Source organism: Camponotus floridanus, unplaced genomic scaffold, assembly GCF_003227725.1.
Source record: "Camponotus floridanus strain SB8 unplaced genomic scaffold, Cflo_v7.5 scaffold11, whole genome shotgun sequence".
In the NCBI taxonomy this organism is placed as follows: domain Eukaryota; kingdom Metazoa; phylum Arthropoda; class Insecta; order Hymenoptera; family Formicidae; genus Camponotus; species Camponotus floridanus.
The window spans coordinates 1,560,540-1,578,520 of NW_020229226.1; the positions used below are offsets into that span (position 1 = coordinate 1,560,540).

The 17,981-nt window shown below is 36.7% G+C and overlaps 2 protein-coding genes across 3 annotated transcripts; one reads left to right on the forward strand and one right to left on the reverse strand.

The window, feature by feature from the left end:
• Positions 1–10: 10 nt before the first annotated feature.
• LOC105247965 (zinc finger protein 277) lies at positions 11–3,696 on the forward strand. 2 transcript variants are annotated; one of them, XM_011252449.2, is made up of 8 exons: positions 11–474; positions 556–733; positions 820–1,022; positions 1,146–1,308; positions 1,385–1,600; positions 1,673–1,815; positions 1,902–2,003; positions 3,605–3,696. In XM_011252449.2, exons 1-8 carry the CDS (start codon positions 305–307, stop codon positions 3,642–3,644), a joined length of 1,215 nt encoding a protein of 404 aa, XP_011250751.2. In that variant the 5' UTR covers positions 11–304; the 3' UTR covers positions 3,645–3,696. The 2 variants fall into 2 exon arrangements, with proteins under 2 accessions (XP_011250751.2, XP_011250752.2); XM_011252450.3 differs by lacking the exon at positions 3,605–3,696 and adding an exon at positions 2,083–2,245.
• On the reverse strand, positions 2,423–7,754 carry LOC105247963 (DNA repair endonuclease XPF). The gene is made up of 13 exons (XM_020026449.2): positions 7,309–7,754; positions 7,063–7,187; positions 6,791–6,907; positions 6,566–6,716; positions 6,279–6,361; positions 6,020–6,199; positions 4,783–5,944; positions 3,781–4,086; positions 3,495–3,707; positions 3,242–3,415; positions 3,015–3,155; positions 2,744–2,944; positions 2,423–2,596 (listed from the first exon to the last, which is right to left on the reverse strand). Exons 1-13 carry the CDS (start codon positions 7,378–7,380, stop codon positions 2,441–2,443), a joined length of 3,081 nt encoding a protein of 1,026 aa, XP_019882008.2. The 5' UTR covers positions 7,381–7,754; the 3' UTR covers positions 2,423–2,440.
• Between the last annotated feature and the right edge of the window lie 10,227 nt (positions 7,755–17,981).

Sequence of the window (17,981 nt, forward strand, 5' to 3'; positions counted from 1 at the left end):
TCTCAAATATAAGATCGGACTATGAATACCGGCCTATGTAATGTTTGATTATGTTTACGAGATCTATTAATGACACAGAATATATAAATTTAATAAGATTTCGTGTCCAACCTCAAATCTGCAAAATGCATATATTTCTCGATATTAGAAAGTGAAATTTATTGTTAAAGTATAATTTGAGAATAATTTATTGTCAGCAAGATTTTTTGCGGCAAAATAGTGTTTGCAAATTTTGACAGAATATAAATCGTAATACAGAAACTTCTATTAAATTTTGATATTAATATATTATACTTTATACACAATGTATAAATCTCAATTTGTTGGTCTGGATGATAAACCGTGCGATACAAAATGCCTGTTATGCGATTGCATATTTGTCCTTCCGACAAATGAAACTGACTTTCTCACACATTTATTCAAGTCGCATCGTCTCGTTATAGCGGATGTTACGAAAATAGCTAGTTTGAAAAGGTACGATGATGATTTTTATTTATCGTGTTACTTATGTCTATATTATTTTAACAGTTAAATATAATTTTGATTAAATTTCAGTTATATACATTACTGGAGTGTAAAGTTTAAGGAGGCACCATTGACAGCTTATTGTACAACATTGTTAATGAATTGTACACCAGATGGTCAGCCAAGTAAAAATGAACATTATTTTTTGCTCTCTGACTGTTTGTCAGAGGACAAAACTTTGAGAAATGAAATACATCAGGCTAAATTAGTATGCATATCAGAAAGATTATAATATACATATTTGTTGTATATTTGACATGTAATTTAGTGACGATATATAATTGTTATTTTAAGGAATTGGCATTAGCGCAACAAGAAGATGAGCGTGCGGATAAAAGTTTTAAGCGTGGTTGCATGTTTTGCCGTACAGAATTCTGTGGATCACGTATTACATATATAAAACATCTTTTTCAAAAGCACAATCTTTATCTTGGCAAACCAGAAAATTTAGTATTCGTCGATGAGCTTTTGGACAAAATTCAGAATAATATTGAAAAGTATACAATTCAAAAATTGCAATCTATGCATTATTTTAATGATATTTATATGCTATTTTGATTTACTTTTACATGGTATTTATGAAAATATACAATGTTATAGTATTTATATTTATTTTTTAGTTTAATATGTATTTATTGTGAGAAAATATTTAAAGATCGTACGGTATTAAAGGAGCATATGCGAAAAAAATTCCACAAGTGCATAAATCCTCATAATAAAATGTATGATAAATTTTATATAAACAATTATTTAGAGTCAGGAATAATCTGGAAGCAAGGACAGGTAATGAAAATTGTCTATAATTTAAAGAGTAAAATGTTCCAAGTTTTTAAAAATATAATTTTTTTAATGTTTATAGCCAAATTCAGGAAAGAATCTGGATCTAGGAGATAGTAGTAGTGAAAATGAAGATGAGGAAACTTCATGGTCTGATTGGAGTGGCGAATCTATTGAAATAATATGTTTATTATGTAATTATGGCAATAATGAATTTGTCTATACCTTAAGACATATGAAAGAAGTTCATAATTTCGATTTTGAAGAAACAGTCAAAGATTTGACTTTTTATCAAAAGGTTACTATTCTGTGTAATTAATTTTATATTTTTAACAATATGTTCTTCTAATCCGTAATTGTTATTATACAGGTAAAAGTAGTTAATTATATAAAGAGACAAATTCAATTAGAACAATGTATTTTCTGTGAAGCAAAATCAGATAATGTCTTAGAACACATGAAGACTCAACAACATTGTAAAATTCCTGCAGAGAAAGTCTGGAATCAACCAGAGTAAGAATAATTAAGATCGTACAGAATTTGTTTACTCTATAAAATTGAAAAGAGAAATTATATTAAATATGTTTTATTTTACACAGATATTATTTTCCTATGTCAGAAAATGATTCATTTTTATACAATCTCGATGCAACTAGTAAGAGCGATGAAGAAAATGATTCTGAGAGTCTTACTGAAGCAATGTGAGTAATATTTAAAAAAATATCCTTGATATTAAAAAGAAATTAGGCAAATAAAGTATATATATTTAAAAAATTTCAGGTCTAATTTATAATGTTTTCTTTTAAAATAATTTCTCTCTTGAGATAATTTGAAGTTCTACTAACTCATAAATAATCAGTTCACTATCAGTTTGTGAAAAATGTTATATATATGTACTAAAAGAATTTTGTTGTATACTCTCTTGCTGTTATTATATAATAAATTTATTTATATTGCATTTTTAATGTATTATTTTTTAATTATATTAAAAACACAATATTAGCATATTTTATATTTTATGAGAAACACATTTATGAATTCAAAATACACAGTTGTCACTGATGCTGTAATATTTATCCATTTTCAATACTTGAAAATCTTTCTCTAACAAATGTTTATAGCTACACATTATTCATTATCACTTTTTTATTTTGGAGAAAAGCTTTTTACCACGTACTTTAGAAGTACCTTTGCTAGTCAATAACTTTTCATCTGTTGGTAAACATTTCTCATGTAAAGCTTTATATAACAATTCAGCATCATTTGTATTCCCAAGTATTTCTTTTAATTCTTCCTAATTATACATAAAAAATTTATAATAATTTTTTAAACATTTGCACACAAGTTGCCACAGTATAATAAAAATCATATTTAAAAAAAAAAGAAAAAAAAATTCTAGAAAATAATTGAAAAAAGATAACCCTAATTATTATTCACTTACTTGTGTGAACTTGATGAGATGACTTAATGATTGTCCTTTATTTAATAGAACACGTAAATTTTTCGAATGCACACCAGGTAATTTAGCCATAAAATCTTGAATATTAGAATTATATCTTTCTACCATTAGTTGTTTGTTTTCTGTATCTTCATCTGCTCCAATTTTAGCAGCTACATTTGAATCAGGTTGATCTCGTCCTTGCTACAATATATACAAATTAAATACCATTAATTATCAAAATTAGTAATTTTATTTTAAATTTACACATTACCTTTAATTCTTCAAATAATTGTGCTGTTGCATGTGGACTAGGAGACCATATAAGTTTTAATTTAGGAAAATGAAGTGTTAATAATTGCAGCTTTGCTGTTATTTCAGTATTTTTAAGATCTCTGCTAACATAATAATTTCCCTGGAATAATAGATTTATAATTATTGTGTTTAAAAAAAAAAAAAAATGTACTTTTGTATCATTTTTATAAAATTGCCTATATATACTTGGAAACAGAATGGTTTATTTTGATCAAATTCTATGAGGAGCATAGGTTTAGCATAATGTCTTGTCATAGCAACTGCTTGATTGTACAATCTTCCGGAAAACAAGGAACCAATCAAATCAGATATGCTTTTCCTCTCAACACAAATTTCAGGTGTAAGAATATAGTCACCCACCTATAGTAACATTATAAATCATATAATTAGAAATAACAATCAACTTGTATTGATAAACTTCTCACTATATCTCACTTACCACTAATGTCACTGGTTCAACTTTTATACTGCGTGTATACAAAATAGCAGGCAATTCACTTCTAAATTCTCTCATATCAACAATAACTTTTTGAATTATTTTTGCTTCAGATTGCATTCCACCTTTACGTGTATTTTCTTGATTATCTGATTGAACTGCAAAAGTCAGACAATCTTCTGATTTTCCATCTTGATCTTCTGGCACAATCATGGTCTATGAAAGAAATAAAAATTATAATGTAATTGCTCAATATTATATTGTATTTATTGAACTATTTAACACTTACAGTTTTCGTATTAATCAAAGAATGAAATGCTTCCTTTTCGCGTCGTAAGGAGGTAAGATATTCTTGTTCCTCGACGGATCCGCCATAAATCAAAAAATACACTTTCAAATCTAATAATGGATTATTATTTTGATACACCTCTAATTGTCTCACAGTACCAATATCAGCTACGTATAAAATAATATTGTTCGGCGTATGTTCAGCCAATGCTCGTTGTAAAGTCATCGAATCTCCTCCCTTTTTTATAGCTTGTATGAAAACAATTGGTGCAGATGTCGCGCAATTGGTTACATTTAAATCTGTCAGCTTTAAAATTATAGAACAATTTATGTAGAATAACATTTTCTATAAATATAAGCTTATACAGGGTGTTTGAAAAATTGCCCGAAGTACTTTGATTCAGGATCCAAAAACAAGGAAAAAAAATTATAAACATAGGTCCGGAAATAAGTCATTTCCGAGTTATAACCATTTTTATGTTAAAAAATTGTAATTTATAGTCCGTTTGGCATTCCTCTTTAAAATTGTTTTTAAATTTAAAATTTAAATTTAAATTTAAATTTTTAAATTCAAATTTTTAAATTTAAATATTTAAATTTTAATTTTAAATTTAAAAATTTGAATTTAAAAATTTTAATTTTAATTTTAAATTTAAAAATTTGAATTTAAAAATTTAAATTTAAAATTTAAATTCAAATTTTTAAATTTTAAACTTAAAAATTTAAATTTTTAAATTTAAAAAAAATTTTAATTAAAAAAAAATTTAAAAGAGGAATACCAAACGGATTATAAATTACAATTTTTTAACATAAAAGTGGCTATAACTTGGAAACGATTTATTTCCAACCCCATGTTTATAAGCTTTTTTTCTTGTTTTTGGATCCCGAATCACTTCTTGAAGTACTGCGGGCGATTTTTCAGACAACCTGTATATATACACATATATTACAATATATGTATTTTATTTTATTAAATTATACATATTTCATTTAATTAAATTACTTGCGAGCATTCTTCAAATAATGTCTGATGCTTTATATCTTCTGTAGAAGTACTTGGCTCAGTTTCTTCTGCACATTTTTGCGTCAAAGTAAGTACATAAGTGTCTGGATCATTTTGCACATCTTCATCCGTATTATTTTCAGATTGTTCCTCTTCCATATTTTTTTCATTATTGTCACTTATCTTTTGTTCTTTATTATGCGACAATTTTTTTAGAGCTTCATAAAATAGGTACTTATTTGCACCCATAGTTAAATAATTCTTCAACTGTTTGCATATATTGTTATCATGTACTAAGATAAGAACTTTATCAACCTTTTCATTGGCCTTCTTTTTATGTTTCTGCTCTTGAATCTCGGATAAAACTTCTGACAAAGCTATCCATTTTGGATTTGGTTCTGGTTTTAGTTCATTTTTATCTGTATAAACTCTACTTCTAGCATATTTAAATAAATTGTCAACTTCATCCAACATTATCCAGCCACTGGCTTTCACGGCATATTCCATAGTCCGCAAACGATTCAACATAGCATAGAATGAAACTGAATCTTCATAGGTCAAAGATATAATAAGAGATCGCAATATTTTTAAATCAGAAAACAATTGTTTGGTTGTTGTACTAAGTTGATGCCAGATAGGATCTAGTTGTAAATGTAATTGCTTGTGGAACTTCTTTGCTATTGCATTTTCCACAGTTAATTCTTCTAAGTCTAAATATTTATTGAGCGCTTTTAATTCTTTCACAATATAATTCATAACATCAAGCAAAGCTGTTTGAATATTTTGCATCTTTGGTGTGATTTGTACATGTAATTCTATAACATCAGGCTCGTGCTTAGACAAACAATTATTAACAACTGTATGAAAGCGTGGCCATAAATATAAATTTTTCACAAATAGGGTTTTCATAACTCGCTCTACTTGTGAATATCCAACTGTGAAAGCCAGTGCCGAATTTGTAAACGCCTTAATAAATCCAGTCTTATTATTTTGCCTATACAAACGTAATGCAAATGCTTCTTGATATGCATTCCGAATATTATGAGCTCTGTACACAAGAATGCCAGTGATTAAGTGCAATGGAACTCTGTTCTTTAATAAATCTACCACCAAGATACGGCCTGATATAAACAACACTCCACCTTCCAGATACATTATTTCCCTATCAAGTTTGATAATAAATTTTATTAAATGCATGTATAAAGCAAAAGAAAAATAAAATATTTTCTTAATATACCTTTCATTAGAAGGACATTCAGCATTGACAACACGTGGCAATGTGTTAGTTCCATAACTTTTAAGCAATTCAATGAAGTAATGCTCATCATGATCAGTGGTTCCTAAGATTATAACTAAGTTGCCTGGATCCAAATAAGCTTTTATTACATTAACAAAAACAGTTTCTATACCAAGACCCCTATAAATATTTATTTTCCATTAAATGATTAAACAAGTTCTTTGATATATGACAGCAAAAGCAAAATGATGATACTTACTTAGCTGTAATAACTAATCCATCCTCTTGGATGATTTCAAGAAAGATTTGATTTTCATATTCCAACATATTTATCGATATATTCTCAATTTAATTTGTAAGTTTCTTGATCTTTTTAATATTTAAAATAATAGTTGAAACAAGAAATCCATGAAATACCATATCAGATTGGCAAAAAATGAGATGTGGACTCTCTAGAATAAGATATTTATATAAACTAACCAAAATACATACATATTCTATGTGATATAAAAAAATAAAAGTAATAATTAATATGCAGTTGTTTACTTTATTATCTCGATCTTTATAATTATTTCTTGATGTTTGATCGTATAGTATATTATCGTCTTCAATCAGTAACTCAGAAACCAATAGAGTATATTTACTAATTTCATGCGACGGATGGCCATAAACGCCGATACTCACAGGTCGTTTAAAACTGAAGATACGCAATATATTATGAAATATTTAAGCAAATTTCTAAGTATATAGTATCTAATATTATTATAATACCTTTTAGGGATGAAAATAATATCTTCTCCACAAGTTGTCGATTGCAAACAATAATGATCCGGTTCATACGTTGGTTTAGTTGTAGTTTGCGATGCATATAAATCTGCATCACCTGTTCTAAAGAGTATAAAGTCACACGATATATAAAACATGCAAAGTTAATGGAAGAGAGATAAAAATATCCATTTAATGAATATATAAAATGATTAAAAATGTTGAACAAGAATGCAAAAAAACATCAACAATTGTGATATAATTAAGCTCTTACATACATCGATGTTAATCGTATTTTGATATAACCGTCGTATGTCAAGCTGTAATATTTGTAAGAGCCACCAGGTACATCGTCACTAACATAATGCAATAATTCCTCTTCTAATGCTAATACGCAGGTTATCTGAAAGTTTAACAGAATTCTCACTACGTATGTGCGCGAAACTCGACAAAACTATTATTCTCGAAATGATTTCTTGGGCTCTTTAGCCGCACAGAATAGAATTATAACCTTGTATTCGTACCAATGTCGCAATAACAAATGTTGCCTTCATAGTATAACGCATAACAACATTATTGCCGAATATACCGTTCATCTAATGTTGACTCTTCCACTCTATACTTTGCGTAGACGAAAATACGATTGTTTAATTGTGGGATCGTTCGCAAACTAAAATGAGTCATCGAAATCTCTTTTATAAACATATTACATAAAACGTATGAAATTTACATTCAAGCTGCTGGCGACGCTCGTAAAACTGAAAGCATCAGCTGATCATAAGAATCATGGAGCTTAATCGGTTGTGTCCCGTTTGTTTATGTTCTAATAAATAATAATGAATCGCGTTAAAATTTTTCCAGCCCATCTCAGCCTCAAATGATAACAAGATCGATGGATTATAGAATTACGTTTTTACAAAAACAGACCTATGAAAATTGGTAGACGTGTGATAACAGAACTTGAATGGAACTTTTTTTTCCCTTTAAGTTACGTATCGCAAATAGCAGATGTCGTTTGTATAGCTGTAACAGAGAGAAGACTGAGAGATGTCATGGCCTGCTTTTAGGTGATTCCTGAAAACGATACTTCCTCTATGGACATTGGAAACATGGATATGAACTACAAAGCCAATGTCCACAAATGTTCTCAGAGAGTAATATATCAGAGAGAAGACTGAGAGGTCTTCTTCTTCTTTGAATTTAAATGGCCACCTCTGATCTAGAAGTGCTCAGTGTATTCGGGCCAACAACGGGTTTGAGCGAGTGGATAATTTAGTGGATTGAAAGGTGATGTTTTAAGAAATTGTTACGTTCAGAGTTGGAGGTTGCAGGATTTTAAGAAGGAGAGTAATACGTGGATAACCCCGGAGAAGGGCTTAGCTAGAATTTCCTGAATCTGATAAGGTCGTGTTATCTCCTTGAATCTTGATAGATGTTTTAAGAGCGTTGTCCTCTGTGCAATAAAGGGCAGTTCCAGAAAATGTGATCTGCATCTTGAGTGAGGAAACCGCATTGGCAAGAGGAATCTGCAACCAAATTACAGCGTTTAAGACTGTAATTAAGGGCGTAGTGACCACTTCTGATTCTGCAACAAGTTACAATGCTTTCTCTGTTAGACTTAAACTTATGAAACCAAGGTTTTGGCATGATCTCGTTGAAAGAGGTAAAATACCTTGTCCCTTTGTATCTACCTTGTATTTTAAATAGTCGAGAGGAACTTTCGATATATTTTCTTCGAGGAATCGAGAAGAAATCAGAGGGAGTTGTCTCTCGGTTAGTTTTCCTGCAGAGATGGCTGTTTTTGCCAAATAATCAGCGGTTTCATTCCCCAGAATGCCCGTGTAAGCCGGAATTCAAACGATGATGTTTTCGAGGCCAATCTGCTTGATGTCGTAGAGCTTTTGCTTGATGGCGAAGATGATGTAGTTGTACGAATGAGCCAGATTGACCGAAAGAAATGAATAAGGCTGAGTTTTAAATAATAACTGTAGGTGAGGGGAGGGGGAGTATATGGCAAATCCAACATAATCATCGGATTTATTTTTGGAAGCGTCGGTGTAGAAGCATGTGCAGGAAGCAATCAGAGACTCATAAATTTCCATGAAAGTAATATGAGGAATAGGAGCGTTCTTAATTCTTTCTGCTTCGATTGAAGGCGTAATAACAATTGAAGGGAGGAAAATAAGAGCTTTGTAGTCTATGAAGTAAACAGCCGGGTAGTCGAATTTCGAGATATAGTATTTTAGGCGAAGGAGAGAGCTAAAAGCTTTGAATTTTTCGGAGGGGTTAGTCTTTCGAGATCTGCGTGAATACCAGAGAAGTGAGAAAAGTTTGTCTATGAGCGAATGGGAGTCCAAAGCAAAAATTTTTAGAATATATTTAGAGGTGAGAAGTTCAAATCTCAGGGTGCCCTCCCCGGCTTCCGCGAGAACGACGTTCGGAGGAGTAGTTTTGCGTAGACCTAAGCAGGTGCGGAGAGCTCGTAGTTGGATGTTTTCAAGGTGCCACATGGAAGAGTGGTTATTAAAAGGAAAAGTGAGACAGCCATACTCCATAGAGTATGGTTGTCTCACTTTTCCTTTTAATAACCATCTTATCAAAGCTCTATAGATATTCAGGAGAGAAGAAGGCGCTCCTCCCCACCAGGTGCCCCTCAACATATTGAGAATATTAAGAAGCATTGAGCAGCGGGTGGACAGAGTGCGGATGTAGTTATTGCCAGAAAGGCGGTAATCAAGGGAGATTCCGAGGAATTTATAAAAGTCGGTTGAATGGACAGTGGAGTTTGCGAGATATAGAAAAGGCAAAAGGTTTATATGTTTCTTGGTGAAGATCATTAAAGAGGTTTTCGAAGGAGAAACAGTAAGGCCTTTGGAAGCGAGATATTTGGCGGCTTTGTTTGCCGAAAGTTTCAACTCCGCGAGCGCTTTATCTTCTTCTTCTTCAATTTGTGGCACTGGGCATTTTACTCTTTGCCCATGCTGCCAGATGACAGCGTTGTTTTCAAAACTCGAACTGGCAGTATGCAGAAATCCGTCGGTCAGAAATTAATCATTGGCACTATATAGACAGGCCAGTCTTGCGGATAAAGGACAAGATAGGGTTAATGATTTCCAGGGTAGGATACTTTAGTAATGTAAACACGTCAAGAGGCGGAGGCGAACCCAGGATCCTTCCAAGAGACTGTCGCAGACGGACACGGTGACACTCATACAGTGGACAGAACCATAAGACGTGGTTAATATCTTGACGAGACGATCCACATAAACATTGAGGATGCTGGGAGAGGCCACATCTATGAAGGCTGTAATTTAAATTATAATGATTAGATCTAATTCTGGTGATAGTAGTAATTTCCATTCTGCTAAGGTCCAGCTTCTGAAACCAGGGTTTTCTCGAAAACGTTGGATACATAGTAAAATACTGCGTGCCTTTATTTTCTGACTGTGCAAGCAAATACTTTTCGATTTCTGAAAAGCATTCTTCCTTAAAAATTGAGTAAAAGTCAGTATGGGGAGGGAGATAGTCTATTCCCTCACCTTCTCGAGCGGCTTCGCCAGCCAGAAAGTCCGCTGTTTCGTTTCCCAGGATACCAGAATGAGATGGAACCCAGATAATGATGACTTTTAGGTTCTGTATGGAGGCCGATCTCAATTTGTTTTTCAATGCGAGTATAAGATATGAAAGATCTCTGTCCAGCGAATTATTGGACAGAGTCTCCACAACACTGCGGGCGTCGGTGAATATCACAGACCTTTTAATGCCTCTTTCCAAGATGCAATCCAATGTATATATGATGGCTATACATTCCGCTGAGAAAATTGAAAAGCAGCCATTCAGCTTATATTTTCGCTGTATATTTATATCAGGAGAATAGAAAGCAGCGCCTAAGTGCGGGAGCGCGTTAGATTTGGATGCATCTGTGAAAAAAGTACATCTGTCCTCGATAATACACGAATAATGCGATTGAAAAACAAGCTGAGGAATAGGAGCAGAAGCGATGTTCTCCACAACAAAAGGTGGAGTATAGTCAGTTTCTGGGGTAAAGGTTGAAGTATCATAGGAAAACAGATACAGCGGAATCCTTGTAAAGGACGCAATTCCAGATCTGTGATCCTTCACTGACCGAAAAGCTCGGTACAGAGGGAATCTTTTGAGAAGATTGGTACGAAAGCCAGATCTAAAGTGATGGAAATGCAGGTCCTGAAGCTTATCGACCAGAATACTTGGCCTAACGGCGAAGGACTTGATCAAGAATTTCCGCGCCAAATAATCAGATCTAAATCGGCTTGGTCCAACCCCCGATTCGGCGTACACTATGCTGCAAGGAGTAGAGTTTCTTAGGCCGATGCAAAGTCTTAAGGCCTTGCGAGACGCTCTTTCAAAGCCCTCTACGAGGATCTTGTTATGATATGGAAAGAGGAAGGATGCATAATCCGAAGAACCTCTAATTAAGGCCTTGTATATGCCCAACAGAGTCCTCGGATCAGACCCCCACCAAACTCCCCTCAAGAATCTGATAATGTTAGAGAGCTTATTACACTTATTAATAACTTGTTTGGCGTTCAGGGCTCCAGTGAGGCGCGCGTCCAAGAGATCTCCCAAAAATCTGGCAGACGGTACCGGGTAGATATCGACATCACTCAGGCGGACAGAACTGTTCGCCGGGATGTTTCTCTTATTTGTGAAGATCACGAGGGAAGACTTAGAGGGAGAAATCTCCAGGCCTCTCTCCAATAAAAAAAGCGATAGCATTGTCGCCAACCGCTCCAAAGTTAACAAGGAAGACGCAACCTCATCAGAGCGGACGAACAGAGCGATGTCATCCGCAAACTGAACTATCTGGCACCCCCGAGTCAGAGCGGATCCACAATTTGATAAATAGAGGTTAAATAGAATTGGGCTCAAGATCGATCCCTGCGGAACTCCTTTACATGATAAAAGGCGCTCCATTAGACTTCCGTTAACAACGAATTGCAACTCCCTGAGACTAGTCAATTGGTAAATGAACCAACAAAATTGGCGGAAGGCCTACGTCAATAAGATGGGAAACCAGGATGGAAGGATTAACGTTATCAAATGCGCCCTGTACATCAAGAAACAATACGCTCGTCGCCTGTTTCAGAATGAATCCCTGGTGGATTTCCGTGGATAGTATACCCAGGTTATCGAAGCATGAGGCTCTTTTTCGAAATCCATATTGATAGGGAGGGAGAATAAAGGACGACTCTATCCACCAACCGAGCCTGTACAGGATAATCCTCTCAAATACTTTGAGGAGACACGAGGTCAAGGAAATAGGTCGAAATTTACCAGGCGATGCTTTAGGTATTAAGAATACAAGTGAGTGTCGCCAGGCATCTGGAAAGGAGCCCGTTTCGAATATCGAATTAAAGATGTCAAGCAAATATTGGAGATATTCCATCGGTAGGAGAGAGATCATTCTGTTATCTATTTTGTCGTATCCAGGTGACGAGTTGATTTTTAAATTACGTATGGATGAGGTTAGTTCTTGAATAGTAAAGGGATTGTCGAACATTTTGCAAGAGTAATTCAGCGAAAAGTCATCGAGAGATGAATAGGCACGGTTAAGGACGGACGGAGGGCAGAGAGAGTCTATAGTGCTTTGGATAGCTGACAAGTGAGCAGAATTGGAGGAAGGCAAGGTACAGGATTCAATGTGGCGAGATCTGAATCGTTTAATAAATTTCCATAAATAAGAGACAGGGGTTCTGGGGTTAAGCCTACTACAGAATTCCCTCAAGCCCTTCCTCTTCTCCGCCCTCAACACCCTCCTAGTAGCGACCTCCTGTTTTTTAAAGGCGAGATAATTCTGAAATGAAGGCTGTTTTTTAAAAAGCAAAAGAAGACAACGTCTGGAGTCAGTGGCTGACTGGCATGTCTCGTTCCACCAGGGCGCCGGGGGGGGACAGTCTTTTTCCCCCCCTCCGAGCGGAAGGCCCCCCAGGCGAGCGCGATCCCAAAGGAGGGGACGGCCACTGGGAAAGAAGATGATCCACAAAAATAGTATACCTTTGGGACGGGTCCAAGAACGAATCGCCTAAAACTCGACCGAGCGCATCCACAGAAGAACAGAGACCCTCGACAAATCGCTCATTCAACTGCTTAGAGTGCCTAATTCTATGCGAAAAGAAAGGCCTCCTGACCGGAGGGCGATTAAATAGAGTGAACGTCGGGAAATGATCGCTAAGATGGGTGTCGTCAAGGATAGCCCATTCGCAAAGACCTATAATAGAGGATGAAATAAAAGTTAAGTCGAGAGTCGACGACCTCTGTCCCGGTCGCGTCACAAAGGTGGGCGAGCCATCATTCAGACAGATGAAGGAAGCCTCCACCGCCGAGGAGAACAATAATTCGCCCTGACCATCCGAGGGTCCCGCATTCCACTCGCTATGGTGCGCGTTGAAGTCGTCCAACAGGATGACGTGCGAAAAGGATCGGCAATAAGAGAAGAAAGCCTCATATTCCTCCATCGTAAGAGAGCCCAGAGGGTATCTGTAAACTAAAATTATAGTCAAGTCAAAATTGGCGAAATGTATAGAAATGGTTTGAAATATGAGCCTGCCTTCAAAAATAATAGAGTCATCTTTGTAAGAATAAGACAGAGTGGAGCGAATCGCCAAAGCCAGCCCACCCTCTTGTCTAGTATCCGAGTCTTTACGGAAGATGTCAAAATAATATAATTTAAAATCTGAATCTACAGTCAGCCAAGTCTCAGAGAGTGCTAAAATATCGTATTCCCTGAATAGCGATGAGGAGGCATCAAGTTTACTCGAAATGGAGCGACAATTCCACTGCAAAACCGCAAGGGATTCCGAGGACGAGCGATCAGAATGAGCCAGGTTAGACATTACGTAAAGGTTCGCCCTCCGACGAGCTCACCAACGGCACACGCAAAAATTTGCTAGCAAAATCGCTCACCATACTGAACGCCACACAGCCTAAAAATTGGATCAAGTCTTTCTAATAGCGTATATATCACCTGTACAATAACCTCCAATTGGGCGGAGTTTAATCCTAAAAAGTTGCCTAGCAACAGGAGAGAGGGCGACAAATCGAAAGCCGCCCCCAGAGCCACCCCGTCCCCAGAGACAGGGGGAACCCTACCGTTGGGAAAGAACGTGGGAGGGGAGGGGCGAGAAGTCGGAGCAGTCTGCGAGAAAGGAAGTCTCTCAGCACGGGAGCGAGCAGGTGACGGCGAATAATTGTATGCTTTATTGTTAGAAATAGAATTCTGATTGTTATTGTTGCTGTTAGTATTATTGTTATTGTTATTATTATTATTCCCGTCGGGGGGCCCCGACCCCCGCGCCCCCGGTCCCCCCCCGAGGCCCCCAAAGGATCCTAAGGATCCAGGGGGTCCAGGGAAGGAACCATGAATACCCCCAGAGCGAACGGGGTAAGGGGAAGACAAAGGAGGATCTGTGAGACCCCCCGACGAGGCACCCGATCTCACCGATAAAGAGGAGGACAACACTCCCGCATACGAGTGGGGAGGCCGAGGGGGCAAAGGAATCGAGCCCTCCCGGGGAAGAGAACCCGGGAGTTGAGGAAACCCCCCTCCGAGTCTGTTGAAATCGACCCCCCTCCAGAGAAGACGCTCGACCCCGGACGCGGGAAGCCGCCTCCGCGAAGGGGATGTTCTCGTACGCCGAAAGCTCCCTAATCCTTCTCTGCAAAGAATACTCCGGGCAAGAAAAATCTGTCGTCCTGTGTGGTCCCCCACAGTTAATACAAATCGGGGTGTACCCTCTCCTAGAACAAGTCTCCCCGCCTCTATGCCTCGCCCCCCCCGCAGTCGATACACCTAGCTCGACCCTTACATTGAGCTCCTATATGCCCAAAACGATAACACTTGAAACATAAAGATGTCTTCGCTATGAAAGGAGCGACAAGATGTCTGATCATATACAAACAAACATGATTCGGCAAGGTTTGACCTTTGAAAGATAGATAGGTTTGACCTTATCAAGATAATGCGCGAAGGAGTCAACAAGTTATTATTCTCTTTGCTTGTCTGCGATTGAGTCAAAGGGGAGCGAGAGAGGGCGGCTCCCTTTCGTTTATTAAGTCTTTGCACAGAGACAACGTCAATGTCAGATTCGAGGCCATTCAAAATTTCTTTTTCAGAGAGGTCCAATGAGATACCTCGGATAATGCCCCTGCGAGTAGTTCGATATGTTGGAATGTAAACTAAATATCCTTTTTCTTTCAAAATCCGGTTTGAGATTAAAGCATTAGCCGCCTCGCGAGATTTAAAGCGGATATTAATTTTGGAAAAACCAGTCTTTTTTAATTCAATAATATCATTTTTATTGTCGGAGTAAAGGAGGCGTCCGATCGCCAGAGGGTCAATAGCAGAGGGCCTCGAAATACTGCCACTGTCGCTGTTTGAACTATTAGAATCGTTTTTCTGAATAATAACGTCAAAGGGGCCCAAAGATCTCGAATCGTAGCGGTTAGCTTTCGCATAGGAAGGATTCTGAAGATTCTCTAAATTTATGTTTATGTTTTTGTCAGAGGTAAAAGAGGTGATAGAATCCGCCCTACCCTGACACAAGCGACTATCTCCCTCACCCAATATTTGACGTTTACTCACGGATAAGTCAAGGCTGCAGTTCTTTTTCCTTTTATTTTTATATTTAACCGCAATTGGTTCCTTATCCAATGCACTAGGGAGCAATCCGTCTCCAATATATACAGCGGGCTCAGCTACCGAGACAGAGCAGTCCATGGTTTCAGAAGGTGGCTGCGAAGCAGTTACAAATGCATTAGAGCTTAGATTAACATTAGAATTAGGATTAGAATTAGGATTAGGATTATTTGCAAGATTTGATACGGGATCCGAGGGAGGGGAAAGGGGGGATAAAGAAAGAGCAATCGCATTGAGTTTATCTTCGTCTGAAAGAACGACAGCATTAGAATTCGACATTAATAAATTATTGTCTTCGTCATTAAAAGAACGATTAATTATATTAGTACGGTTGTTAGTAGGATCTTGGATGGACATGGTTAAGGAGTACTGACCGTGTCTCTGCGAATTTTCTACCACGTGGCCAAACGGCCAAAATGGCCGAGCGCCATGGCGCAGTGCCTCGCGCTATTGAGATTTGTCGATATAGGCGGTTCAAGTGCCAAACGGAACAGCGTTGGTAGAAAAGCGAACCTGACTCTCGTCACAGAGAAGGCCGCGGCCAAGAAAATTGCCCGCCAATCGATTTTTTCCTTTATTAGCTCCCAGTAACTCAGAGCACCACCTCTCACACGTGTGTATCGCTTCGTGGTCTAGACGGAAGTCCCGAGCGCTTTATCAATGTGACGAGAGCTGACAAAAATAGCAATGTCGTCCGCGAACTGGATTATTTCATAGTCTTCCCCTATGGATTTATTTAATTTCGATACGTATATGTTGAAAAGGAGGGGACTAAGTATGGAGCCTTGAGGAACTCCTTCGTAAGTAGCGTACGTTAGTGATTTCTCCGTTAATTACAAACTGAAGCTTACGAGCATGAATGAGTGTGTTTGAAAAATATTGAAATTCCGCGCCTCCGCGGTTTCAAAATCGGTAGTATCTTGCACCGCCACGCGCGCACCCTGCCTCCATCTTGGTTTTTCTCGGAAGAGGGCGCTTATCACCTTCTTCTTTGTTCTCTTCTCTGAAAAATCACAAAGAGTCTTTCTCTCGTGTAGTCAAGTCGTTCTTTATACGCAGCAGTGCTTTGAAAAGAATATCGCGCAAACGAGAATATTTTCGCTAGCTCAAAGTGAAGGAATCTACTGAAGATTCGAAGGACATCCATACTGGATGTTAACTCTCAAGGACATCCATACTGGATGTTAACTCTCAATTGTGCGGTTCGTGAAACCAAGATTCAAGCAAGAGAGGCTTTTACGAAGCCGTGTTCGTCCGAGGGTCATTGTCTGTTCTCTCTCTCTCTCCTAGAAAGCTTTCGGCATCTAGGCAGACCCTACGGACAATCTTTGGATTTCACACTACAGATAAGTGAACGATCGAGATATCTTAAAGTGCATATCTCGTGATTCTCTCTTTGTTTCTCTCTCTATCTCATTGCAAGATTGACTCTCATTGTTTCTCTATCTCACTCTACATCTGAGTTACGCTCAATGTTCTTTGTGTGCTCGAGCCGACGGTACGAATCTTTGAAATACTGTAAGGCTCACCTATTATTGGATTTGAGTGATTTCTGCTTATGATAGTACAAAATCATTGCTGTGATAATTCTATTCTTACATATATTTAATTTGAGTTACTTTGCAGAAAATAATTCCAGCACATTATTTCATTCAACCTTTGTAATAACAGATTTATTTCATTAGTTTAATATATATATAAACGTTAAGTTAATACAAGCGTTATTGATTTATTATCATTAATATTCTATTTTTAATCTATTATACGTTGAAAACTTCAGTCATTATATGAATTATCTTTAGTAAATTAAGATTTGATTTATGTTCTGTTAGATTTTATTGTTAATTTAGTAAACAAAGATTTTATTATTGAGTTATTTATCAAGATTTTTTCTTTTCTTCAACTCACGTCTCTTTTATTACAGTTATTCATACATTAAAACTGGGTCCTTCGAGCCGGATCTAGATAGATAGATATATATAGATAGAGATATATAGATAACAGCAAGCGATTTTTCGAAATGAGAGTCAATCACATTGAAAGTCGGTTAGAGCACCAGCTCACTCTCAGAACTATCATTCTGAATTCAGTTGATAATCTCACTAAGGTTGGATACTCCAACATAACTCCTCAACGAGTACACGCTCGAGTATCAGCTCTTAAGGAAACCTGGGAGAAGTTTTCTTTAACTCATGATGCCATTAATTTGGTAGTGACACAGCTCAGTAACGATGAAAAAGTGCAAATGCAATCTCATACTTATTTCTCAGATAATCTCTTTTCAGCTACTTACGAATCCTATCTCGAGGCAGTCGAAAAAATGAATTCATTTTTCGATTATGACTCAGAATATACAACCGAGGCTTCTGCCTCATCTCAAAATTCAAATATACCCGTGTTCTTTCATCATGCTCGGCTGTCACGCATTGACATCCCGAAATTTAACGGTTCTCCTTCTGACTGGCTTTCCTTCAAAGATTTATTCAGTTCTCTGATTCTAGCCAATCCAAGCTTATCATCCGT

Bases quoted from the DNA above. Each gene is read 5' to 3' on its own strand.
- LOC105247963 (XM_020026449.2), bottom strand. From the start codon at position 7,380: ATGAACGGTATATTCGGCAATAATGTTGTTATGCGTTATACTATGAAG. The intron at 6,717-6,790 runs GTATTATAATAA...GCGTATCTTCAG, and splicing joins ATTATTTTCATCCCTAAAAG to TTTTAAACGACCTGTGAGTA. The intron at 4,087-4,782 runs GTAATTTAATTA...ATAATTTTAAAG, and splicing joins TATTTGAAGAATGCTCGCAA to CTGACAGATTTAAATGTAAC.
- LOC105247965 (XM_011252449.2), top strand. From the start codon at position 305: ATGTATAAATCTCAATTTGTTGGTCTGGATGATAAACCGTGCGATACA. The intron at 475-555 runs GTACGATGATGA...ATTAAATTTCAG, and splicing joins AAAATAGCTAGTTTGAAAAG to TTATATACATTACTGGAGTG. The intron at 734-819 runs GTATGCATATCA...TGTTATTTTAAG, and splicing joins AAATACATCAGGCTAAATTA to GAATTGGCATTAGCGCAACA.